At 41.2% G+C, this 25,896-nt stretch overlaps 1 protein-coding gene across 10 annotated transcripts in view; it reads left to right on the top strand.

Moving 5' to 3' along the window:
• Positions 1-25,896, top strand: part of add3a (adducin 3 (gamma) a) — a 115,305-nt gene that overhangs the window by 72,784 nt on the left and 16,625 nt on the right. For 9 of the 10 annotated variants that reach the window (XM_044188904.1, XM_044188909.1, XM_044188913.1 and 6 more), the window contains 7 exons: positions 2,165-2,409; positions 14,405-14,543; positions 15,309-15,460; positions 15,954-16,034; positions 24,066-24,215; positions 24,563-24,706; positions 25,430-25,528. In XM_044188904.1, the coding sequence (XP_044044839.1) occupies positions 2,215-2,409; positions 14,405-14,543; positions 15,309-15,460; positions 15,954-16,034; positions 24,066-24,215; positions 24,563-24,706; positions 25,430-25,528 (960 nt within the window). In that variant the 5' untranslated portion in view covers positions 2,165-2,214. Of the gene's footprint in view, positions 1-895; positions 915-2,164; positions 2,410-14,404; positions 14,544-15,308; positions 15,461-15,953; positions 16,035-24,065; positions 24,216-24,562; positions 24,707-25,429; positions 25,529-25,896 lie in introns of those variants that run through there. The other variant, XM_044188906.1, reaches the window with a different exon arrangement.

Here is a 25,896-nt window from a genome sequence, read left to right as displayed (position 1 = left end):
AGAAAGGAAGTGTTGAATGTTGTTTCTGGCTTTCTTGCATATTTAAATTGGTACAGTAGCAATACCATAAATGCCAAGTCTTAGCACAGTTGGTTTTCTTCAATAACAAGTGAAGACATGTGGTTATGAGAGAAAAACCCACTAAAAACAATACATGCCACGGTACACTTTCGTCCACTCGAAAGGATTTATTTTAACTGTTTGTTTGGTCTGAGTATGACTCTTCTATACACTGAGCTGTGTGTCACTCCACTAATCTCAAACATCTTTTTAGGTGGCATTTGACCTGAGTGAGTAGCTTAGCAGCATGTGTCAGACCAAATCACCTCTCCACCCCCCTGTTTCCCATCAGACTTAAGAGCAGAAAGGGCTAAAATGGGAGAAAGAGTCACTTCTGGCAGAGTAACCACTAAATTTTGATCATCCTGCTGTCAGATGACCACTGGGCTTTTGAAGACTGAAAGCAGCGGGATACCTTTCTTAAACTCTTTCTTGCTCTCTCTCTCTCTCATTCCTCTGCTCTTCAAGCCAAGACACCATCTGGTAGAGCTCCCATAAGCCCCGCCTCTTCCTAATACACAACCAGCTTATCCTTTGCCGCTACTACAACAGCAGCCGTGTTGCAAGGGATCCTGGAAAATGCAGTTTTAGGTGTTTTGTCTGTCTCCTTTCTGCCTCCTCTTGTGAATTCATCTTTTTACCTCCACCAAGGAGGTTATATATTTGATCTCATGTGTTTGCTTGCCTGTTAGTTGTCAGGATATGTTAAAAAAAAAGTTGATAAAAAGTTAGGCCACTGTTGAACAAATGAATCATTTTAGGTGTCTTCACTTTGTCTTTGCTCAAGTAAAGATCCAGGATTTTGTGTAGGATAGATGAGGCTTTTTGAGGGCAACAACTACTGCACTTGAAAGGTACGTCTGTGTTTTGGGACTTAATGTTATTATAAAATTATAAAGAGTACAGTCTAGACCTGCTGTATAGGAAAAGTGCAATGTGATAACTTCTGCTATGAATTGGCGCTATATAAATTAAATTGAATTGAATTGTTTTCTAGTTTGGATTGCATTGTGCTTTATTGTCAGATTCCTCTAAAATGTGTCTTGCATCACAAAGTCAACTCTTTCACACATATATATAACAAACTTTACCATATTTTCAAATGTATTTCCTTTTGCCTTTATTGTCTGTGTCCCTTGGCATAATAACAAGGCATTGAGACGGTCAGTCACATTTGTTGCTTTTACTGTAACAATTCCTGTATCCTGCATAAATGCTTGTTGTCATGCCAGCTGACCTGAGAATGAACAGTGGGAGTAAACCACCTCACCAGTCAAGGCCTGTATGTTCAAACAAAACTGCTCCTGTCCTCCTCGTACGCTTTGCTGGGTGATGTGTCAGTGTGACCTGACTAATGCCTACGTGCAGTTGTGACACAATGTGTGTATGGAACACCTGACTGCTGTCGGGACAGTGCAGGAGCTTGTTATTTGCGTCAAACCAGAGAGCAGCACCTCTCTTACGTCGACCAGTAACATAGCCATTATTTTCCTTTTTGACAAACACACGCTGTATCATCTGCTGATGATAGACAGTTTATTATGTTATTTGTCAGTAAATTTGATTGGCATTTGCAGATGTTTTCCGTTAGTTTTGAAAGTAATATATTACTTTTTCCTTACCCTATTGAGTAACTACTTGTATTAGAAAGTTACTCTTGTTGAAAGAATGACAACAATCATTTAACTCAATCCTGTGGGAGGGGGGAGCAATGGATTTTAAACATCAGTGTTGTGTCCATCAGTGAAGGCTCTGTTGTTTGTGTTTAGGTAGGAATAAGGCAGCATAACAATTTACTTGATAAAAATAGACATTATGAAACTGTTTCCTACATTTTTCCTTTTGCATTTTTCCTTCTACAAGTAAATCTGTTTTGCATCCTGATGACTATGTTATTTGCATACCACATTGTCATAAGTGCTTTGAATCCTGGCCTCTGTTCTGTTCTCTAAACTCCATTTTTTTGTGCTTTTTGTGAAATACTGTAAAACATGTATGTAAAACAGGAGTGCATATGGGTTTTTTTTTCTTTTAAACTTTTCCCGCTTTCCTTTCAAACGACATTTGTGTTCTAACATGTCCACCTCTGTTCTCTTCTTCTCAGGTGAGAGTCCAAACAGCAGCCATAGTGCGAGAGAGTGAGGTGAAGCAGGCATGAGTGTGGACAGCCATCAGGGGGTGGTAACGACCCCTCCCCCACCCAATGGAGGGACTAAGGAGCGCTACTTCGACCGGGTCAACGTCAACGATCCGGAGTACATCAGGGCCAAGAACATGTCACCTGACCTCCGGCAGGACTTCAATGTTCTGGAGCAGAAGAAACGTGTCACACAGATCTTACAGAGCCCCGTAAGTCAAAAGAGGGAAAAGGGAACATTTTGTCCAGAGAATATTCATTTATACTTATACAACCTGAACCTGAAAAAATAGGGTAATTCATGCAGTTGCTTACTAGGGGGACATAGTCTAGAGGAGAACAAGACCTACCATTGACAGTTGGCAACCTGCTGAAATGGTTGCTGAAGAAGAGAGTATAATGGTGTCAGCTAAAGCCACCGTTTACCCTTGATGCTACACAAAGCAAACGGGTTGAAAGAGATAGAAATGGGTCTTGTGTGCCGCTTTAGATGCATATTTACTACACAGATAGTACAGATTAGGTAAATGTAACAGGTGGGAAAAGTGCTTTCTCATTTGTAACTTGATGTTGATCACAGATACTACACTTTCCTTCAATGTCCTACAGAGATGACATGACTCCCTCAGAAAAGACAAGACATCCTCAAGTTGAGTTGAAATTTGTGGCGAAAAGTTATAGGCTGCATGGTGGAGCAGTGATTAGCAGAATCACCTCACAGCATGAAGGTCCTGGGTTCAAATCCATCGATTGGCTCAGGCCTTTTGGTGAGGAGTTTGCATGTTCTCATTGTGTCTGCGTTGGTTTTTCTCTGGGCACTCCAGATTCCTAAACTGGCAACTCTAAATTTCCTGTAGGTTTGAACATGAGAGTAAATGTGTTTGTCTGTCTATATTTGTTGGCCCTGTGATAGACTGCTGACCTGTCCAGGGTGTACCCCACCTGTTCCTCAGTGTATGCTGGAATAGGCTCTAGCCCCTCATGACCCTGAACAGACAAACCATTTTATTCAAGTAGTGGACTGGAAGGAGGGAAAGCTACCTGTATGTTAGTCTATCTTCTTCCAAAGAAGAGGGCAGTTGAGTTGTCAAGATTACAGAAGACCCAATGGAGAACTTGCTGCATGCAAAGAACTTTTCACCTCACTGACTAATAGTTTGAGTAATCAGTTCCCATTTTCTCTTTCTAGCAGTTATTATTCCCCAATCAAGTGATTTCTAAAGAAGTCAAAGCAGGGAGTGCATCATATGTGCTTGTGTGTTTGTGCTTGTGTTGATGTTGTGACACTGACCACAGAATCACAGCAGTCAGCGGCCTGCTAAAACCCTAATATAACCACCAGCTACCACACCCTTGCTCGGGCTTACTGCTGGAGCTCTCCAAGTGCCCTCCAGGCCAGAGGCGCTCATGTAGGGTCAGGTTTTGCTGAAGTAAACAACTCTGTGAGTAGAGGGCATATTTCAGCCAACACGCATAATGTAGTGGTTTGATTTTCTTTCCTTGGAGGTCTGGATTCTTGAGAATAACTGTTGCTCTACTAAGCCAAACTTGACTGAAGTGCTGGAGGTACAGTTAGAGGTTTGAGCCCCTTTGGGACCACACATACTAATTATTTAGGCAATCATGGTAGTGTAAAGGCAACGTATTGGGATATTGTGTCTTTGCTGTAGGTTTGTAGTTGGCTGCAACCTCTGCCAAGATCAGAATGCAGTGCAAAGACTGGGATTATAACAGGGAGCTGTTATTGTTGTTATATGTTGTTCAAAGAGAGAACAAGCTACAGCAACACTTTAACACAAAACTATATGTGTCAGAGTTCACAGAGAAACACACCATATGCTATAGTTTTCTTAGATTTATTGAATATTTGTCATGCTTCATGGATCAGTTTGTTTCCTTTTTTACCCTGAATGCATTTGCGTCCCTGTCATGAACTCAACACCTAATTCTGTAATAATAGTCCAACTCACTTTGCTCATTTACCCAGACAAAGTGAAGCTCATGGGCTCATATAAAGAGGACACAGTGTTGTCCTATCTTTCTGTTTGTATTGTGCCCTTTGAACAGTTGCGTCACCTTGTGTGGAGATTTTACAACAAGCCCCCAGCCTTTCACTTCAGCCTGCACAGTATTAGGAATATTTACTCTGCAATATTGACTCAAGGCTGGTCTCTGACTGAAGTGCTCCTCACCATTTACAATGTGGTCTCACATTTGGAGAGGCAAGGTGTGTGTGTGTATTCGTCTGTATGCATTTGTACTTTAAATGACTTTGAAGTGACAAATACACTTTGAAGGTTTTAGAGTCAGCAGGATCAAAGTAATTGGTAAAGTGAGTTTAGGGATAAGGTTAGACGTTGCTTAGGCATTGAATGTCATAAATGAATGTTCATTACAAGTAGAGCAATACAAGCCTGGAAGTGTGTGTGTGTGTGTGTGTGTGTGATTGATATTGAGTAGTGGCTGCTTTGGTTTTTTAAAGCTTTAAATGTGATCTGCATTCTGCACATGCCCAGTGTGATTTTCTTGGCACGCTGCATTTTGTGCTAGATGTCTGGAAGGGCAGGAGCATGGTGCTGCTGATGCAGTTTTCCACTTGATACTCTGTGTATGTCTGTGAATGTGTCTGTGTACGTGATTGAGTACCACAAGTGCAGTTAGAGGTGAGCAAATGAGTGAGTACATTTAAGGGCCCTGCTCTAAGCAGACAGTTGGCTGCAGGGCACTGTTGGGCCGTCATTGAGCGTCTGTGGCTGACCATCACTGGTATTTTTTGCGGTGTGCCTGGCACAGCTGGCTCCAGTGCATCCTTATCAGCAGCCATTCAGCATGTTGAATTAATGGCACAGGCAGTCAGTGAGAGAGAACTGGCTTTTGAGCCTCACGAGTCAGTGAGCAAAGGACCACAGCCTGACAACACCAGTGCAAAGCAAAGCAAAACAGTGCCAGCTGCAGTGTTCTTTCAAACGTATTCTCAATATGTATTACGACCATATATTTCACACCACTGTGAAACTGTTTAATTAGGTGGTTGGTTAGTTTGTTTTGTCTGTCACTTTGTGATGTTTTTGTTTGAGAACACAGGCTACTGACTAGTTATTTCCTCTCAGGCAGGTGCAGAAAACACATGGATGCTGCCGACCAGTTGACCATTGTGTTTTCAGGTTCCCTTTTAAGCCATGCTCTAGTTCTAGTTAGCTCTAGTTCTTGGTTGATCTTAATTGTCTAAACCCATGGTGTATATCAGAGTAAGGTGTTAAAGGGGCAATATGTAAGATTTGGCAAGAATTTTAGTTTAAAACATTAAAAAAATTAACTAACCTTATCAACAGAATGTGAAGAAGTAACAGTTCTGACGTCATGTCAAAGATGTTATTGTATTGTGTTGCAGAGATATCTACTGAAATTAGCATGCTAACCTGCTAGCCCCGGCCTGTCCTGTGTTGTAATACCACTTGTGCCTCGAGAGGCGATAGTCCGATAGTACAGCTCAAGTAGTTCCAGCTGGGAGATGTGTGCAAGCGGCGAGTTTGCTACTTTACACAAGCTCTCGTAACTTCTTTAGTCTAATAAATAAACAAGATAAACTCACGAAATGCCAAGAAAGGAAATATTCTTACACCTATTTTCCATAATAAACAGAAAAATACAACCATACACCTTCTGAATTCACGTTTCTCTCTTTCACCTAACTAAGACCAGCTTAATTGCTTTGTTAACTCATCATAAAACACACTTCATTCAAACTCAACAGAAACAAAATAAAACTCACCAAAACCACCTTGGTTAGTCTTCCCACTGTTCCAACAATCACCAACTCTGGTTTGGTCGAAATAAATACTTTTATATTCTGGCCCTACATGCTGTCACTGCCTTTGTGATGCCCAACCTTCCTCTTGCTCCTCTGGGCTTGACGCCTCTCCTGACTCGGCCTGAACGCGCCATGTCTTCGTCATCCCCGGAGTCCTGGTCGGAGCCGCTGTAAATCACCTATTGTCAAACTGGCCTCCATTGGTCTCTGAGGCTGTGTTCGGTCCTGGTCTGGCCGTGTTCACTGGGAGGCTGCTGATCCCGGTTCCGTTGCCTGGCTCCGGTTCTGGTGCCCAATTCCAGACTCAGTCAGCTAATAGGACCACTAAGTTAGCTTCATGGCTAACTGAGCTAACTAGCTAATGGCAGTTAGCAGCAGTTATGACCTGATATGTGATATGATGCCCATTTTTTTGGAGTTTGAATTTGACAGGTGGAGAGTTGTCTCAATTCTTACATATTGCCCCTTTAAGGTGTTATGGCCCGCAGCTTTACTGTTTTGGTTCACTCTCACTGTTGTCATCACCCTCATTTCCAGTGTTGTTTTCAGCAAAAGACGTTCTGATAAACCGAGTGTATGCTGTCTGTTCAGCACCAAATGGCAGAAAAAAGTCAGCAACTAGCTGGTGAAGTGGAGCATTTAGCTGCTAAAGAGCCAGATATTTCCTTCAGAAGTTGGTGGAGACCAAAAAATAGAGCTAAAAGAGAGTGAATATTGGACTCACCTTCATCAGGCAGACAGAAACATGACTCCAAATTAATCCTAATGTTGCTCTGTGTCTGCTGGATTTGTAAGTAGGGAACTGTTTGCTAACATGTACACCATAACAATATCATAATTTGTCAACATTGTGTTTACAGCTTATTCTGCTGCCCCCATGTAGCCAAAAAACAATTAATACTGCTTTAAGTGTATTTTTTTGTTGTTTCTTTGTTGGATACCTTTGGGTTTTGTGACTAGTAAAGGCTATTTGTTATCAGCAGTGATAACTGTAATTTCACCGGCTGGACGTCACAGGTTACCACTGCCATTATTTACCACTTCATCACACTGTGTGTGTGTCTGCTTGTGTGTTACACTTGCAGTCATGCAGTGTTATGCATATTATCCCTGCTAGATGTGGTTTTGAACGTGAGCCAACCAGCTATCATTTAGCGGTTACAGGTGGCTCCCTGCGGGCTGCAGAGTATTTTAGCCCTGACTTCAGGACAGTTGGCCTCTCAGTGCTGGTTTACTCATATTCAACAACAACAACAATAACAAGTGCGTGTCACCAGCTGGACATGCACACGTGTGCTGTCAACCCCCCATCATCTCCATTTCTTTCTCCATCTTTCTCAGTCTGTTGCTTTCTCTCACTACAACAACAACAAGAGTGTCACCAGCTGGGTGTCTACACATGTGCCTCTCTCTCTTTCTCTCTCTCTCTCTCTCTCTCTCTCTCTCTGTCTTTTTTTCTCCCTCCCTCCCTCCCTCCCTCTCTCTCTGTTTGTTTTCATTCCAGTGTTATGGGACTAGTGGCGGCTCAAGATTACATGTTTCTAGCACTCAGATGGCAGGTTGTATTTAAAGTCGGACCAATATAGATCAGGCGGGACTGAATCAACTCAGCTGACTTCATCCTCCCGCCTCATTCATGCAGCAGTGTTTACCTTTAGAGGTCAAAGGCTACAGCTGAACCTTGAACCCTTTCAGACCCTTTTTCACCCTCTAGTCCCACCAGGCTGTGTGGACACTTACATTGCCTGTATGCAACAACAATATGCATAGAGGCAAAATAAGACAACAGATGAGAAAGACGAAAGGGAGGGAGGAAAGGTAATGCATGCTCGTGTAAATTAAATTAGTCTCAGGTCACATAAAACATGTAACATATAATAATAATAATAATACATATTCTGCACAGTCTGCACAGATTTTTCATAAGGCTTTTGGTGTTAATGTTGGTTAACATAAAGAGTGTTTTGTATGACATGCAAGGATTGAAATTTGCCTTGAGGTGGTTTGTGAGGCACACAGAAGTGGTTTTCTGTTGCATTTCATACGCAAGTAGCTTGGATTCAGATCTTGGCTGCAGAGCCAAGTCTCATGATGTCATAGTTGATAAATCATGATATCAATTTGTTAGTGTTGAATTCTGTGGTGTAGCCTCTCTCTGCGTTTCTCTGTAGCTGCTGGAAATTATGTTGTTGTGACTCTATTTGTTACCCAAAAAGTCAAAAGGTCAAAAGCTTGAAATTCAATCAGATTAAATTGAATTTGAGTTGTACTTCCACATGCTGCTTCTATTTTCCACATCTCCGCTCATCTTGCTTTCTCCCCTGCTATTAGGTTTTCCTCTCCTCTCCTCACCTCACCTCACTTCTCCACTTCACCCCTGTCCTCTCCTTTCCTCTTCTCACCATTTCTCTCCTCTCCTCCACACATCTTGTGGCACATTTTGTTCATCATCCATAGAAATTATTTACTGATGCCAAGTGGTAAATTTACTCAGCCTCATTTGCACCAGTACTGTGGTTTTCAGAGGAAGTGCACATTTTCTCCTCTTCCCCCCTACTTGCCAGAAAACACAAGTGGATAATTTATGGTGCTTTGGCGGGTTCTGCCGAGAACCCCCTTGTGTGAGACAAATGTCACAGCTGCTCTCTATGATGTTTTCCCTTTTACTTTTCAGAGTCCTGCAGGTCTCATTTGATAGAACATTAGTGGTTGAAGTCACTCCAGAGACTTTTTTAAAACCACTGCCTTTCCCCTCAGAGCCATGTCTCGGCGGCTGTGTTTCACTTTGGCATTTCACGACATCTCTTGGGTGCTGAACTTAGCAAAATCTCCAGCAGTGGAGCAGTGCCCTCAGGATTAGAGGGTCCACTTCAGCTCATGTGCAACCTGAAAAGGATAGACTAAAAGTAAAAAAAAATCCTCTGGGTGCTTAGTGTATAAGTTTTACACTACTTTCTCCATCTGACAACTGAAATCAACATTTTTCATTCAAAATCAGAGACAAAAATGTTTTAGTCACTAAGCAAATGTAAAGAACTGTTTTTTACCAATCCAATATTCTGGATCGATATCAGTGCCAATACTGACCTTATTAAGCGGATCGGGTATCGGCCATAATGTGACCAATCCACATTAAATACAGTTTCCTTGTCAATGTCTTTATAAAATTCTGTGTTTCCACTATCAGTTACATTCATTCAGTCACGTCCAGCTTCTGACTCAGTTTTTAGAACCACAGCAATCCCTGGCTTCATGCTGCCTTACATAAAATGATTCCAGTGAGTTCCATGCAGTGAAGTAGCGCTACACAAATTTTACATTTGGGAAAAACAGAGTGGTCAAAATGGTAATTGGTATAGGCGAATATCCTGTTGAGTTGAAGTATTGGGAGAGAAACAGTTGGATCGGTGTATCCCTATCTGCAATTCTTGTATTGACACACATTATATATGAATCCACACACATCATACAGGGTCATCTTCATACATTGATACACTTTATTGTCACTTTTGCGAATGTGATCAGTGTAAATGATCTCCTGTCCTCAGATTTTCCTGCACTCTCTGTCGAGGTGAACAAGTTCATCCCTCAAGAAAAAGGGCAGAGAGTTCATGCAGAGTGGGGAGCCTTTGCAGCCGGAGTCGGGGACCAATTTAACTGATGCACACTCTGAGATGAGATGGGGAGAATCAATAGCATTGGCAAGCTTGCTGGCAGACACTCTCCTACTTTGTAACACTGTCACGTTGGTGACTTGAAAGAACAGCATTGTGCTGACATAACTGGGGAGGCTGTGGCTGAAATTACAGGCCTCACCTGGTTTGTGTGTCTACAATGAGTGTGTGTCCCTTTTATCTATCTTTGCTTGTATGTTTCTGCATGTCTTTCCAAGTATGTTTGAAGAGTCTTATTTAGACTCTGTTGAGGTTACTGCTTTAGTTTGGTTTTTTTCAGCCAGTTGAGATTTATGCAATTTGAGCTTGGATGCCATCACCAAGAGACCTGAAAATGCAGGTCACTATGTTCTTCTGAGAGAGAACGTAATCCTAACCTGCTACAAGATATGACCCCAAAACTGTGTTCACAGGTAGAAGAAAACAGAAGTTGACATTTGATATTCAGCTGATAAAGCCTAGTTTAGACTCCAATACATGCTACTTGTGACTGTTGTTTTCAAGCGTTGGTTTGCATCGTGAACAATAACCAGATTTTTAAAATACACTTAATTAAACTCTGCTGTAGTGAGTCATATCAAACCTTAATAGTTTCATTTCTCATGAGGACGAGTGTGTGTGAGGTAATCCTAAAACCATCAGACGCACACACACTTCTCTGATCGGCGCACAAGCATAAACATGCAGGATCCGCCTTGCTGCAACCAAGTCATAAAAAGTCCTGTCTTCCTTTCCCACAGGATGACGTACAACAGTTTGTGTCACATGTATCTACAACAATAACTGAACCAGAAACAAGGGAATTACAATAAAAGGAAACTTCTCTGAATGTCTTATGACACAAGCTCTTGGAAGACTAGAAACTTCCTATAATAGTAGGAGTTAGAAGAAAAGTTCTATTGTCCCTTGGAGAATGTGACCCAGATGATCTAAAATATGCATGTGAAAATGTATTTCTGTTCACCGCCCACCAAATAGTAAAGTCTGATAAAGTACTCTTTTCAGGAAGCATCTGCCCTGATGTAATGTCCTTAAGTAAGGCATGAGTCCTGACAGCTCATCCAGACTGCCCAGTGGAAGCAACCAAGGGACTATTTCTCAACAAGAACCAATAAATTCTCATCTTTACAAGAGAATATCTGAAACATTTCCATTTCAGACTCATTTATGCCTCAGACGAACCAGTGTTTGATTTCTCAAATCAACTTTTTGTTACTTTAAGTGAGTGGCCATGTTTTAATTCTCTCTCCACTCGCAGGCTTTGACTCCTCCACTGAAGGGTTGGCCAAGCTCCAATCTGCACTTAATACTCTCAAGACCGCTGCAGTTTCATTTTGAAAGATTAGCTTTTGCCATTTTGAAGCAGTCACAGAAACACTTCTTCATTTCTCTGATCATATTTTTTCCTCCAGTAAATGGAGAGACCTGCTTAGCCTTGTTGCCTGTCAGTGATTTTAATCTGGCAGGGTAGAGGATGGATATTTGTATTTTTTTTTAATCCAGAGGTGAATGTGCGGTCACTGTAATGATGTAATGTCATTTTAATGGTTCACCTGACTTCCTGTCTTTGGGTTGAAGTGGGAGTGTTTTCAGAGTTGAGCAGTCACGCCACAGCAGCTAAAAAACACACTTGACGTGTGATGTTATTTTTATTGCTGCAGATGTGGGGGTTTTGCTGAAATATTAATGATACGATCCACTTCAGGCCCCAGGATTAATCTGTTTAGATGATGGGAATTAAATCCCTGCTGTGCTGTCATAATCTTTTTGGGAACACACACACACAAATTGTAGAGCAGATGCCTGCTAGTGTGTGTGTGTGTTTCTGGATGTGTGTGTTATTATGCTCATATGATTTTAAATAGGTTTCATTCCAAAACGCTGTGAGTCTGGTGTGTTGAAAGTTTGTCTGAAATTGATCGGACGTTATTTAAAAAATAAAGGTGATTCTGCACCTTTGGCGTGAATTGTGTCAAACAATTTGTGGCTTTAAAGCTGCTTTTATCAAAATTTTTATATTAACAGTGGATCACATGACGTTGTGATGAACTCCAGATAACTATCACCAGACTCTCCAGCTCTCCTCAGCTATACGGAGGTTTTTAGCATCTTTAGCAAATTTTTTGTTTGTTAGTTTTTCGGCCTACAACATAACTGTTTTGGTTCACTCTCATCGCTTTGTGTCATTTTCAGCCATAGCCATAGCTATTTTCAGCAAAAAGCTCTAAAAGTCTATTGTACACTACCTGCTCAGCACCAGCACTAAACAGCCGTCATTCATTCATCAGGTGGCCAGAAATACAACTCCAAATGAATGCTAATATTGTTTTGTTTCTGCTGGATGTGTAAATAGGCAACTGTCAGCTAACAACTTGCAAGTTTGCCATATCAAAACCTTAAAAGGTGATAATATGTCAATGTTGGTTTACAGCTTGTATCGCTGACCGCAAGTGGCCAAAAACTAAATTAATGCAGGTTTAATAGTAGCAACTGATATGATTTTCGTTCATGTTAGTTGTCATTTTGTAAGAACAACCAGTGTCGAGCTAGCAAGAATCTTCCAGCACAGACCCAAAACTTTTCTAGTCGAGTCAGGAACGCAGAATCTTGAGGGTCAAGTGTTTGTGCTCTGGCTCCAGTAAAGTGTGTCTTTAGCACTGTGGCTCCAATATCAATGTGATGGCACAAAAGTCTTTGAAACAGAAATGCCTAGAACAACAACAACAACTGAAAACAAAAACCTCTGACCCACTGCTGTCAGACATCCGCAACAGGCCGGTTGCCACAGCAACCTCGCCACTAGGGACGGAGGAATGTCTGGCTTGGGTTCAGAATCAGTGGCGCTCTGGGGACTGTATCTGTCCTGACATGGGGAGTTGCTCCACTTTTAACAAAACGCCCCACAATGGCATAGAACCAAAGGCCCCAACTCCATTCGCATAACACTAATGGACCGTCCCATGGGGTGACTTGGGGGGGGGGACAAGGGGAAGTTAAGTGTCAGAGATGTTTTTGTGCACAGACGCAGCTCTTTTGAGAATGTGCTGACTGTTGCAGAAGCACTAATATGAAATAAAGACATGAATATTGGATGTTGCCCTGATAGAGGAGTCATCGCATGGAAACTGTGCTGATTTTGCCACAGATTTCCATCACTGGTTTTAAATTCCCACCAGGAAGTTAAAGTGGACTCACAGTCAGCTAACTCTATGATGAGGTGTAGTCGATTTAGAGTCCAGACCAGATCCAATGGGGGGGAAATACTTAGGACCAAAACAGGCAACAGTGTACATGTCTTTTCAAATGATGTTGCAGACGTACACTGTATGTACAGTACAGTTAAACTGACTACAAACTTTAAAACAAATGTATAACAACTTGAGCTACCAATAAAAATCAAGGTGTCCTGATATGGAAAGCAACAGACTCAACAGAGGAAATGTCATTTCACAATGTAGTGTGTTCCGTTGTGTTCAATATTTCTCTATATGAGAACACCTCATCGTGTATTATCGCTCTAGTTCTACACTTTGTAGAACTTGAGTGCACTGGTCACAGCTTTAATGACATTAGCCGGCAGGGAAAGGTGAGTGTGCCCCCTGCGAGGTTAACAACCTTATTAAGATTATGAGCAGCTATACATACAGTATTAGATGGTCTGCTGTTTCCTCTGCAGCCTGGGTTTGACTGTAGCTGTATGAATATAACATGCCTGCAGTAGTTACATAGTCTTTAGCATCATCACATTCAAACATTTTCTGTCATGATCTTCATGTCTTGTGATTTCTGTTTGAACATTTGATTTATGAGCTGTTGGGTGATGAGGAACATTTGCTTTAAAGGAAAGTGAAAGCAGTGAATGATAGAGTATTTTATATGATGTAACGCAGCCAGCTGTGTGTATATGTGGTGCCGCATAAGAGCATATTAGCATATACTGTATTGTGTCTGTGGATTCAGCAGATGACTGTAGTCTTTACATGAGGATTAGCCACACACACTCTCTCTCTCAGTCACACCAAGCGGCCAATTGTAATGCAGGCTGTGAGCTAGCCAGACAGCCAATCCTGACTCAGCTTGTTGGGATGCCAGCCTACCCTGATCCAGCTTCATAGAGCGCTTTGAGGACGATTCAGATTGACACCCGAGGAGCATGTCTAATCTGTGATTAACACGTCTCCCTCGTTCTTCCTCTCTTTATTCCCACTCTTCCTGTCTCTCTTAATGTTCCCACGTATTTTTACTCTTTCATCCCTCTGTCACCACTAATCCCCTGCTCTCTCTTCTTCTTCCAACTCAGTATCTGTCTCACCATCATCTCTCCTTGTCTTTTCATTTTTAAAAATGTCATTGCAGTTCAAGAAAGCTGATGTGGTTGAAGCTCCATCTTTAAAGTGAAATAAATAGTTTTTTTCTTTGCTTTGTTTAAGCTGCATAAGACCTGACTGAGGTGTCCAATCTTGTAACTCAAAGTAAAGTTCTCGAAGGCTTGTTTTTCATGTATAGCATACAGATATTGGATATTGTTCATTTTCAGGGTTGATATTAAAAAAATAAAAATTAATATTAATCCAATTAGCCTTTTTGGTGTTGAAAAATTTGCTTTCCTGTCTGCATTTAAGGAAATCTGAGGGTTCAGTTTCTAGTTTTTGACACATTGCATCGTCTCAGTTATACAAAAATTTCCCCACTCAACTCTTTCTCTCTCCTCTTCTCTTCCAGGCCTTCAAGGAGGAGTTGGAGAGTCTGATCCAGGAGCAGCAGCGGAAGGGGAACAACCCCACCGGCCTGCTGGCCCTCAGACAGATTGCTGACTTCTTCATGGCCAGCTCAGTGGCTGGCTTCAACACCTCCCCCCTCAGTGAGTACTCACAGCGCTGTAGCCCGTTACCCCAGGCAACCAGACACTAACATTTAACAGAACATACCACCCTTGCCCACTCTGCAACCATTTTGAACCACTTTGAACCACACTGAACAACAAAACACAGCATCAGGCTTTGAAGAGAGGAGATCCATACCAAAACATGAGCTTTGTGTGTTTAAGGGCATAAATACCCCGAGACGACCCAACCCCAGACTCCGGAAGAGCTGCGCATATTTCTCTGGATTTTGATCCTTTGTGAATTCTGTCCAGGAGTCCATATGTGAAGTCTGCTTCCAATCACAGCGCTGGAATGCACAACTATTGTCGAATTACACGTCAAAGGCATTATAGCAGTTCAGTTTAGCTCTTCCTTAAAATATACCCATGATGAGAATGTCCAAGAGACATTGGTAGTAAACAACGTGTTAAAGGTTGGAGTGCAGTTTACATCACCTCAGTGTGGAAATTAGGACTCTGTTTCATGTGGAGCCAGATGTGTCAGATACGTCATTAGATGAAAAGATGGATGTTGGATAGTGGTCCTGTGTGGCTGTCATTGCCATTGTTAGGAAGCGAGGATAAAAGTGTATAGTGTATTTCCTCTAACACACTATTAAAGTGAATTTCTTCTTGTAGACTTGAATGCAAACGGGAGAATATAAGCTGACTCGATCAGCAAACACTCTGCAAAAAGCATTTTTCTTTTATGTATATTCTATTTTTTCACCTCAACTTAACCCTTATCATGCCATTGTTTAGGTCTGGGGATGGTCACTCCCATCAACGACATGTACGGAGTGGAATCCACCACAATGGTGAAAGGCGAAAAGCTGACACGCTGTAAAGTGGCCAGCCTCTACAGACTGGTGGACCTGTTCAGCTGGGCCCACTTTGCCAACTCCTACATCACAGTAAGATGCTGCAGCAAGAGCACAACTGAATTTTAAAACTGAGGAGTTCTTAAAAGTGTTGACAGTAATATGCTGTGTCTGAAATTAGTCCCTGTTTACTATATAGTGCACTATATTTATTGTCCACCAATGTATTTCAGTGTCCGGATTCTAAGTGTCACACTACTTTTTCCTCACAGTCCCACAGTGCAATGTGTCACATTTTATAGATGCGAAAAATTACACAAGTATAGAAGGAAGTCAATAAGAATGGATATAGTATATGCTGTTTGATTCAATGAGATTTAATTCATGAATTGTCATATGATTCCCATGTTACTTTGACACATAAAGTAGAAGCATGCCAAAAAATTAAAGACAGATTTCCTTTTGACTTATCACTCACTTGACTTTTGTCCAATATAGTTTCACTGCTCAGTATTCAGAGTAGAAAGAAGATTTCAATCAATTTGATACCTCAACAAAAAAGTGATTTGACTTTTTCTGGTCTTAGGGTCGAGTCAGTAAAGAGCAAGACCACATCCTCATCATCCCCAGAGGACTGTCATTTTCTGAGGCGTCTGCATCCAACCTGGTAAGGAACACGAGAAGTCGTGGACTGACCGACCAACATAGTTATTTAGTTATATACTCAGACCTTAAAACATGTAATTTTATTTCAGCAGTAAAACAAAACCAAAAAATTGCAAGAATAGGTGAGGTAATTTCACATGACTGGATAAAAATATCATCTTTTCATGTCAAGTGAAAGATTCTGAGTTGGGACATGAATTCCTTTTTTTTTTAAAAGAAAAATAAACTTGACATTTTTATTTATTATTTATTTAAGTGTTTGTGTAGCTTTGGAACTGAAACTCAAATAAGTAAGAAACCCACAGCAATTAGAAATTGATTGATTGATTTTGAAGGTTACCTTTGACTTTAGCAATCCCTTGTTTAGAGTGAAACAAATAAATTAGGTTGTAAATGTCTGTCTGTGTCAATGTCCTTGTCTGTGTGTGTTTGCCAACAATGCTCCAACAGTGAGTATAAAGGTTTTGGCCTTCACTGGACAGGGATAATGCTTTTCCACTTTGCTTAATCAGCCATTTACTTCCTTGAATTGTATGAAGGGGAAAGATAGTAGATGAACCTCATTTCAACAGTGTTTTGGTCTTGCATCGCCACAAAGGTCAGCATGTCTCTCTTTATGTCTCTCTCTGTCTCTCTGTACATGTGGCTTTGCTCATATTGATACAAGTCCGACCAAAGCGTCCCTTCTCTCTGCTGCGTTCCTGTATCAAGTCAGCAATTAGTGGTTCAGGTTGTTTGTCCGTCTAGTTTCGGTTCAGAGAGGACACATGTTGTCACAGCGCTGGGCATGCCGTGTCAATAGATGTGCAATAATGTGTGTAATAATCTGTTAGCAACCCCGTTTCCTCCTGCCTTACATTTTAACCCTCTAATTCAGTTTCTATTTCCATCTGTTTGTCTGTGTCTCCGTTTTCCTCTTTCTCTTGCTCTCGCTCTACTTTCTACCCTGGTTTCCATCCGAGTGTTTATTTCTGCTTATTCCATTGTATCAATGAATGCAACATGTAGTGTGAAGTGCTTAGAGTGGTCGGAAGACTAGAAAGGCGCTATACAAGTACAGTTCATTTACCAAACTGAATAACCTGAATAAAATAATGACATATGCTTGGCATGACCAGCCAGGTTGTTGGTTCAGTTTTGTTACACAAAAAGCACTTTAACATTAATATTTCCCTGTAAAGTACTGAAAAAACACAAACTGACACTAAAGAACAATAATATCAACTTGCCCAGTAGTAATCAATTCTTGGAATGCTTTTCATGTTTCTGGTGGATGTGGTTTGTTTGATATTCAGGAAGCATATTTATTGGCGTCTACCAAACAAAGCCACATAACTCCCCCATAATTTGCTTTTTATGTTTTGTGACAGGGCAAGAGTTTGCATAAAAGCCACTTGAAACTAGAATCATATCTGCTGTCTTTCTATTTGCTTTATCGTACCTCTCTCCTACTTTATCTTTAACACCTGTGCAAACATACACACACACCTGTGTAATGTGGCTGCAGGTGTGGTTTGACAGCTAGATGTAGTAGCCATACTGCTGACTGAACAGATTTCACTGTTTGACCTGCTGGCAGAGATATGCAGTGAAACTCAGCTGAAGTTAATTCCAGCATTTACCAGCATTTTTAAGGTCTTTGAGACAAATGCGTTTTATTCTTTATTCTTCTCAAAGTCGTTTTTTAATTTAAGCATTTTCTTGCAGCACTCTGTCGAGCACAGAACACAAAGTCAGATAATCGACAAAGCTACTTTTACATTAAGATCTTTCACAAGTTTTGTGCTTTAGTTACTTGGGAATACAATGCAAAAGTTAGTTAACATTTATATTGATGCAGAACAAAGTGCAGAAAATATGATATCTGTCAAACAGAACAGAACATTTTAGTTCACAGGTCTATGTAGGTTCATCACTTCTAGAGCTAGACTAAATACAAACTGCTTGATTTAGGGCAATCAAAGAATAAATAGAATGGTTATGTTACTCTGTTGAATAAATAGATAAATGAATTGTCTGTATAACATCTGGCTCGACTTTACAACCTCAAAAAGATGTAGTGGCTGCAGTTAGCTGCCTCAAAATGTCCAGATATTACACTCTGCCTCAGTGCCTAGCTCTCTGTGTGAAGTGAAGCATGACAATGTAGATAATGTTACCTGAATAATCCGGATAACATTTTATTCACCATAATCTATGGCACTCTGTAACAGAAAATGATTTTACCAATACAGAGTTGGTGTTGCTTTGTTTCCTACCAAGACTTATTTCATATGAAGCATAAACTGCCCAGTATACCAATGCAGCTCTCACTAAACTGTGAAATCTTTTAGGTATCTTAGTGACTGAAAGAATGGCTCACCTTGTGCCACTGGAAAAAGTCTTAACTACTGAAAACACTGTCCAAATGTGTGAGCTGAAGTACTGTTAAGCTAGTACCAAACATAGTCCAAGTTCATAACTCATAATGAAACTTTTTGCTAACAGCTACTTATTGTAGAAATCGTAGAAGACAGTGGGGTAACATGTAAGCTCAGTCTATTAAAATATAAGGCAAAATCATTTAAAATTTAGTATTTTTGGTTTGTGCGTCTGGACCACATCCATCTTCACTGTGGTTGTCTGTATGAGAGCGACGACCACAACACTTCAGCTGACAGGAGACACAACAAAATTATGTTGTCTGGCACTCTCAGATTTCCATGACCGTGTTTTAGTCTGTTTGTGTTTTGATGCCAGTCTGTCGCTGCTGTGTTTCTCTCTCTATAATCTCCTCCCCTTCTTCTTCTTCTCTCTCAGCCTGTTTTGACCCGGTGATCTCTATAGTTACATGGCTGAGTTCAAGTGTTTAGAGAGGCAAACAGATTGATTAAGAGGAAGTCACCCAGAATAAAGAGTGTGAGAGGTCATGTTGGGGTCAGCTCAGCTGGGTGGAGGCTGCAGCGTCAGAGAAAGGCTGGAGTTGGTTTTGGTCAATTTCCATCTGGCCTCTCCCTTTCAATCTCTCTGTTTGAGCACTGAGATGAAGGCGGGGTCATTTGAGTTTGTAGACGAATTTACTGTTTGGTCCATCTCAGTGTTTTTGGTTTTAGGTAACATTCATCTTTTAGTTTAGTTAGGTCAATGCAATGATAAAACGACTTTGCATCAGAGGGTCAGAAGGTTAAAGTCAAGCTTTTCAATTTGCTTAACTTGAAGTTTGTTCAAGTTTCAACTGCCCACACTTCTTCAGGCCCCATTCTCCTCTACGGACTTCTTATCATTTACTTTCCATCCAGCCGAGTCACATTTCAGATTCTTTCTGACACTTCCTTTGGCATCTTTTTATAATTAGAAGTGCCGTGTTCATCAGAAGGGCCTCTCAGCAGTAGGGTGGGTTGACTGACAGGCTGCTGCAGCGTGAGGGAGCGGAATTTTGAACGACGTGACAGTGTGAACTGATACTGTACTGGGCATGTGATGTAACCCAATCAATGTTCGATCGCTTGACAGCTGGCTGTGGCTCTGTGTGGAAACAAAGATGGTGGTAGTTAGTTACGCTTGGCTGGTGCCATTCACTTTCCACTGCTGGGTGAAAGATCAATAGACAGTCATCCATCCAAACATCCATATGGCTCTTAAAAGGCACCATTCAGGACACGTGACCCAGAGATCACGAGCAAGCTGTGGACTCCACCCTGGTGGTTTTTTAATCCATTAATCCATACTTTTCTATATCAGTGCCAATATAACACCTGAGTTTTTCTTCTAATACCAAAACATACAGGAAAAGACAGAAGACCCCTGCCTAAAGATCTCAAACTACGTAAAGGTTCATAAAGGATTAAAAGGTCTAAAATATAATCTGGAGCCAAGCCATGAAGTGCCTTAAAAGTAATCAATAAGATCTTAAAATCAATCCTAAAACAAACAGGGAGCCAATGTAAAGAGGCTAAAACAGGTGTGATGTGATCGTACCTCTTGGTCCTGGTTAAAAGCCTAGCAGCTGAGTTCTGTACAGTCTGCATTTGTTTCAAAGTTTTTTGATTAAGATAAGTGAACAGGGTGTTACAATAATCAAGGCATCAGGAGATAAAAGCATGCTGTCTGTATCACTAAGATTTAAAATAGATAGTATTTTTGCAATTTTTCTGAGGTGAAAAAAACATGATAGAACAAGCTTAGTGATATGTTGCTCAAAACATAAATTGCTATCAAAAAGGACACCGAGATTTCTTGCAAAAGCTTGATATGTTGTGACAGGTAGCCAGTAGATGGCACAGAATTTCCTATTAGACAAATAAGATGAGAACCAGTTTAGTGCAGTGCCAGATATGCCAACCCAGTGCCTCAGTCTATCTAGAAGAATGCCATGATCAGTAGTGCCAAAGGCAGCACTTAAGTCCAGCAGCACAAGAATTGAACACATGCCTGTGCCAGCATTCATTAAAAGGTCATTAGTGACTTTGAGAAGGGCTGTCTCAGTGCTGTGGTGCTGACAAAAACCAGATTGTAACTTTTCAAAGGTACTATTATTTTCCACAGCCACAAGAAGCTGCCTAGAAACAATTTTTTCGAGAACCTTGGAAATAAAGGGCAGTTTGGAGATCGGACAATACTATCCAGGAGGGTAGGATCAAGCCTAGGACTTTTAAAGTTTTTTTTACCCTCACCAGCTGGTGGGGTGCACACAGTCCTTTCCTGAATTTCACTGCAGCACCCTTCCCTGGTACATCTTCTTATTAATAAGTTAATCCTGGAACCAGTTTGAGAACCTGTATATATTCAGCCGGCTCCAGCTGAACTGGGTGTATTTCATTAGCCTCAGACAAATGATGGATGCCCTTTCCTGTTGTGATAACACACACTTGGACTGTATGTTGTGAAAGAGAAATGTGAGCTTGTAGAACAACATGTGGTTACGGTAATGGCAATGTTGTACAAGTTCTGCAGGCAAAGCTGTTTTTTCTATTTGCTATTAGGTTTTACAGCGCGGACTGACATCTGCAGTCGGTTTTGTCTTTGCTCTTCCTTCAGGTTTTATACCTCAGTATCTTTGTCTAATCATCTGTCTTTATTCTCTGGTTATTCAATTCAATTCACTTTTATTTATATAGCGCCAATTCATAACAGAAGTTATCTCATTGCACTTTCCCTACTATTTATAATATTATTTACAGAGACCCAAGAAATCCCACCATGAGCAAGCACTTGGCAACAGTTGCAAGGAAAAACTTCCTTTTAACAGGCAGAAACCTCGGGCAGAACCAGGCGGCCATCCACACAATGCAAATTCCACCTAGAATTTTAAAATAGTAATAATGTAATGGTAGTGGTAATATTAATATTAATAAAGTAATAATAATAATAGGAATGATAGTCATAAGAATAATAATGACAATAATAGTAACAAGGCCAATAACAACAACTGTAGTAGCAATTGTTGAGCAGGAACACGGGGGCATCAAGTGGCCCACAACCAAAGATCCAGACTCTCCAGCTCCGGTGGTAGAAATACCTCAGAAGGAGAGAGGAGAGAGATGAAACAGCACAAAACTACGGAAGAGAGAAGATGTCGAGTTAGTAACATGCATTAATGGGATAAAAATTCATACAGATGGAGAGGGAGAGGAGGAGAGAGGTGCATCATGGGAAGTCTCCCGGCAGTCTAGGCCTATAGCAGCATAACTAAGGAATGGTTCAGGACTCACCTAAGCCAGCCCTAACTATAAGCTTTATCAAAGAGGAAAGTCTTAAGCCTACTCTTAAATGTGGAGATAGTGTCTGCCTCCTGAACCCAAACTGGGACCTGATTCCACAGGAGAGGAGCTTGATAAATGATGGCTCTGGCTCCCAGTCTACTTTTGGAGACTCTGGGAACCACAAGTAACTCTGCATTCTGGGAGTGCAGTGTTCTAGTGGGGTAATAAGGTATTATGAGCTCTGTAAGATACGATGGTGCCTGACCATTAAGAGCTTGGTTAGGAAAAGGATTTTAAATTCTATTCTGGATTTTACAGGGAGCCAGTGCAGTGCCAGTGTTTTTCGGCATCATTTTGACACAGGATGTGCCTGATTTTTGCAATGTTACGTAGGTGAAAGAAGGCAGACCTTGAAGTTTGTTTCATGTGGGAGTTAAAGGATAAATCCTGCTCAAAGATAACTCCGAGATTCTTTATGGTGGAGCTGGAGGCCAGGGCAATGCCATCTAGAGCAATTATGTCTTTAGATAATGTATCTCGGAGGTGTTTGTGGCCAAGTACAATAACTTCAGTTTTGTCAGAGTTTAACATCAGAAAATTGCAGGTCATCCAGGTTTTTATGTCCTTAAGGCATGCTTGAAGTTTAGCTAACAGGTTAGTTTCATCTGGCTTGATCGATAGATATAATTGGGTATCATCCGCATAACAATGAAAGTTTGATGAAGAGTGTTTCCTAATAATATTGCCTAGAGGAAGCATATGTAAGGTGAATAGAATCAGTCCAAGCACAGAACCTTGTGGAACTCCATGACTAACTTTGGCGTGCACAGAGGACTCATTGTTAACATGTACAAACTGAGATCGGTCTGATAGATAGGACTTAAACCAGCTTAGTGCGGTTCCTTTAATGCCAATTAAATGTTCCAGTTTCTGTAATAGGATGTGATGGTCAATGATGTTGAATGCAGCACTAAGATCTAACAAGACATGTACAGAGACAAGTCCATTGTCTGATGCAATTATCATTTGTAATTTTCACCAGTGCTGTCTCTGTGCTATGATGCACTCTAAATCCTGACTGAAAATCCTCAAATAAACTATTGTTATTTATAAAGACACAACTGATTGGCGACTACTTTCTCAAGGATCTTAGAGAGAAAGGGAAGGTTAGATATAGGTCTATAGTTGGCTAAAAGAGTGGGGTTTTTAGAGGAGAGGTTTAATTACAGCTACTTTAAAAGACTGTGATACATGGGGTGTTAATAAAGACAGATTGATCATATCCAGTAAAGAAGTGCTAAGGGTAAAACTTCTTTAAGCAGCCTAGTTAGAATGGCGTCCAAGAGACAGGTTGATGGCTTAGATGAATTAATCGTTGAAGTTAGTTGAAGAAGGTCTATGGGAGAAAAGCAGTCTAAATATATATCAGGTTTTACGGTTGTTTCTAAGGTTCCTGTATTTGAAGATAAATGGGTATCAGTTGAGGGCATGATGAATTTTTTTCTCTAATAGTTAAATTTTTATCATTAAAGAAGCTCATGAAGTTGTTACTACTGAGGGCTATAGGAATACATGGCTCAATAGGGCTGTGATTCTCTGTTAGCCTGGCTACAGTGCTGAAAAGAAACCTGGGGTTGTTTTTATTTTCCTCTATTAATGATGAGTAGTAGGCTGCTCTGGCATTACGGAGGGCCTTCCTGTATGTTTTAAGACTATCTTGCCAGACTAAACAAGGTTATCCAACTCTCTTCCCTCCAGGTCTCCACCTCCATCTTTCCCTCCATCACTCTTCTCTCCCACCCTGTAATCTAATAACTGCTAACTGGCTGATAATGAAGTTGTCATAGTAAAGGACGTCATGTCCACTACCCGACTATATTATGTTTCCTGGTAACGCTCCAATTCATTTCCTGGAGAGAAGCGGACAGAGAGGAGGAATCGTTGATAATGTGATTTCTGTTATCATGCTCATTGATTTTGACTTTTGTTTATGTCTTCTTAGGTAATGTTGGCAGGTTATCAGCTCTGTGTTTGTGTGTGAGGGGGTGGATCTGGTTATGTATGTCAGTCTTTGGATGTGCTTTAGTGCCTGGGCATATTTGATTACACTGATCTGGGCATGGTTAGTTTTACAATATGTCTCCCTCTGCTCTCCTCCAGCCTCATCATATTCCCTCTCCTCCCTTCTCAGGAGAGATGTCTAGATGCTGCTGCCGTCAAGTGTTCAAAAAGCTTGTTTAGCTTGTGTTTGAGTCCCTTTGCACTCAGAGCTTTACATCCACCAGCTTAAGTTCCAGTGCAGAAATCCATGAAGCATCCACTGACTTAGTCTCCTCTCCTTGTTTCCCCAGGTAAAGGTCAACATCATCGGTGATGTGATCGAACAGGGCTCCACCAACCTGAGGATCGACCCCGCAGGTTTTAGCCCCCACGCTGCCATCTACTCCATGCGTCCAGATATCCGCTGCATCATACATGTGCACACTCCTGCCACAGCTGCCGTAAGTTTGCATTACACTAGAACACCTGCAGCTCTTTTTGACAGAGAATGTGAGAATCAGATGTTGGATTTTGAGATGAATTGTTTCAGGGACGTTTAGAAATTTGAATGGTGTAATTATATCACACCTCAACTGAAAAGGAGTAATTATCTGTAAATAGACGCTGTTATGGGAAGTGTTTGTGATGTGCGCTCGACAGTGTAACAAAGGCTCGTACAGAGTACAGAGTTTCAAAGTATTCCTCACAAAGATGCATCTAAGAGAAATGTCAGCTGCGCACGCAGATGAATAAAACAGCTGTAACACACCTGTCAAAGCTTCTTATCGCTCATATGTATCTGCTCTAGGTGTCATCTATGAAGTGTGGCATCCTGCCAATTTCCCAGGAGGCATTGATCCTGGGTGATATCGCCTACTATAACTACCAGGGCAGCCTGGACGACCAGCAGGAGCGCAGAGAGCTGCAGAAGGCCCTGGGGCCTACGACGAAGGTAGTAAAACCATGAAATCTAAGCACTGAGCAAGGTCTTCCAGCTGGGCAGTCCTCATCGTTCTTAAAGGATTTGTTCGCTTTTTAGAAATACGCTTGATTAACTTTATTGCCGTTTGATGAGAAGATTGATACCACTCTCAAACCTGTGCAGTATTTGTGAAGTTACCTCCAGCAGCCAGTTAGCTTAGCTTAGTCAAAGATAACAAAATCTGCCTACCATCACCTCTAAAGCTCACTAATTAACATGTTATATCTCATTTGTTCAATCAAGCCGAAGTGTAAAAACCTCCTTCTTCATCCTCATCTTTCTGTCACCTTGAGTTTGCTGGCTGTTTGCTGTACAGACATACGAAAGTATTTCCCAAAAAATGTCAAACTATTCCTTTAACTATGTACCTTACCTTCTGCGCCTCCTCATTTCTGTCCCTGCATGTGCTTCGCCATGTGAGTGTCTTGCACTTTGCTTCTTTTGAAATAATCAGTCATTAATCAACAGAATTTAAATTGGCAAAAATTCAGGGAATTCAAGGGAATTTCCAATACCAGTCTGTTGCCAGGTCCTGCTGTCATCATCCAGTGGCCCAACCCGTGTTGATACATGGAATCAGAAATGTTTTGGTTTTTACTTACTAGTTAAAGGGCCTGTCACATAATTGTATTAGACAAATGGACCTCTGAAGATCTGCTGTTCCTAATCACTGTTTCTGTGTATGTGTTGCAGGTTTTGGTGCTGAGGAATCATGGTGTGGTTGCTCTCGGGGAAACCATTGAAGAGGCCTTTCACTACATCTACAATGCCCAGTATGCCTGTGAAATCCAGGTACACACACACACACACACACACACACACACACAGTAGCTAACTGCTGCTGTTCCGGGTACCCAGCACATTCCATCACCACTCAGCTTCCCTGCACATGTATTAGACCAGCAGGGCGGCAGCTTTCCCTCTAAATCTAATCTCTCCACAGCAGTTTTTACACTTCCCCGCTCTCACTTTTTTAACAACACTCCATAAATCATAATCTCTTGCTCTGTGGAAAATGTTGGCTAAACAGTCTTAGAGCCAGGCTATTAGGAGTTTGATGAAGGGAGTAACAAGCTGATGCCTTGTTGATGTCAGTCCAAAGCATTTAGAGAAGGGTGTTGTTCTTCTTCCTGTTTTGAGTCAATAAGAAAGCTTTAAGG

The sequence above is a fragment of the Siniperca chuatsi genome, linkage group LG3 (genome assembly GCF_020085105.1).
Source record: "Siniperca chuatsi isolate FFG_IHB_CAS linkage group LG3, ASM2008510v1, whole genome shotgun sequence".
Taxonomy (NCBI): domain Eukaryota; kingdom Metazoa; phylum Chordata; class Actinopteri; order Centrarchiformes; family Sinipercidae; genus Siniperca; species Siniperca chuatsi.
The sequence above is the reverse complement of the archived record's forward strand: the minus strand, read 5'-3'. Positions and strand labels throughout refer to the sequence as shown.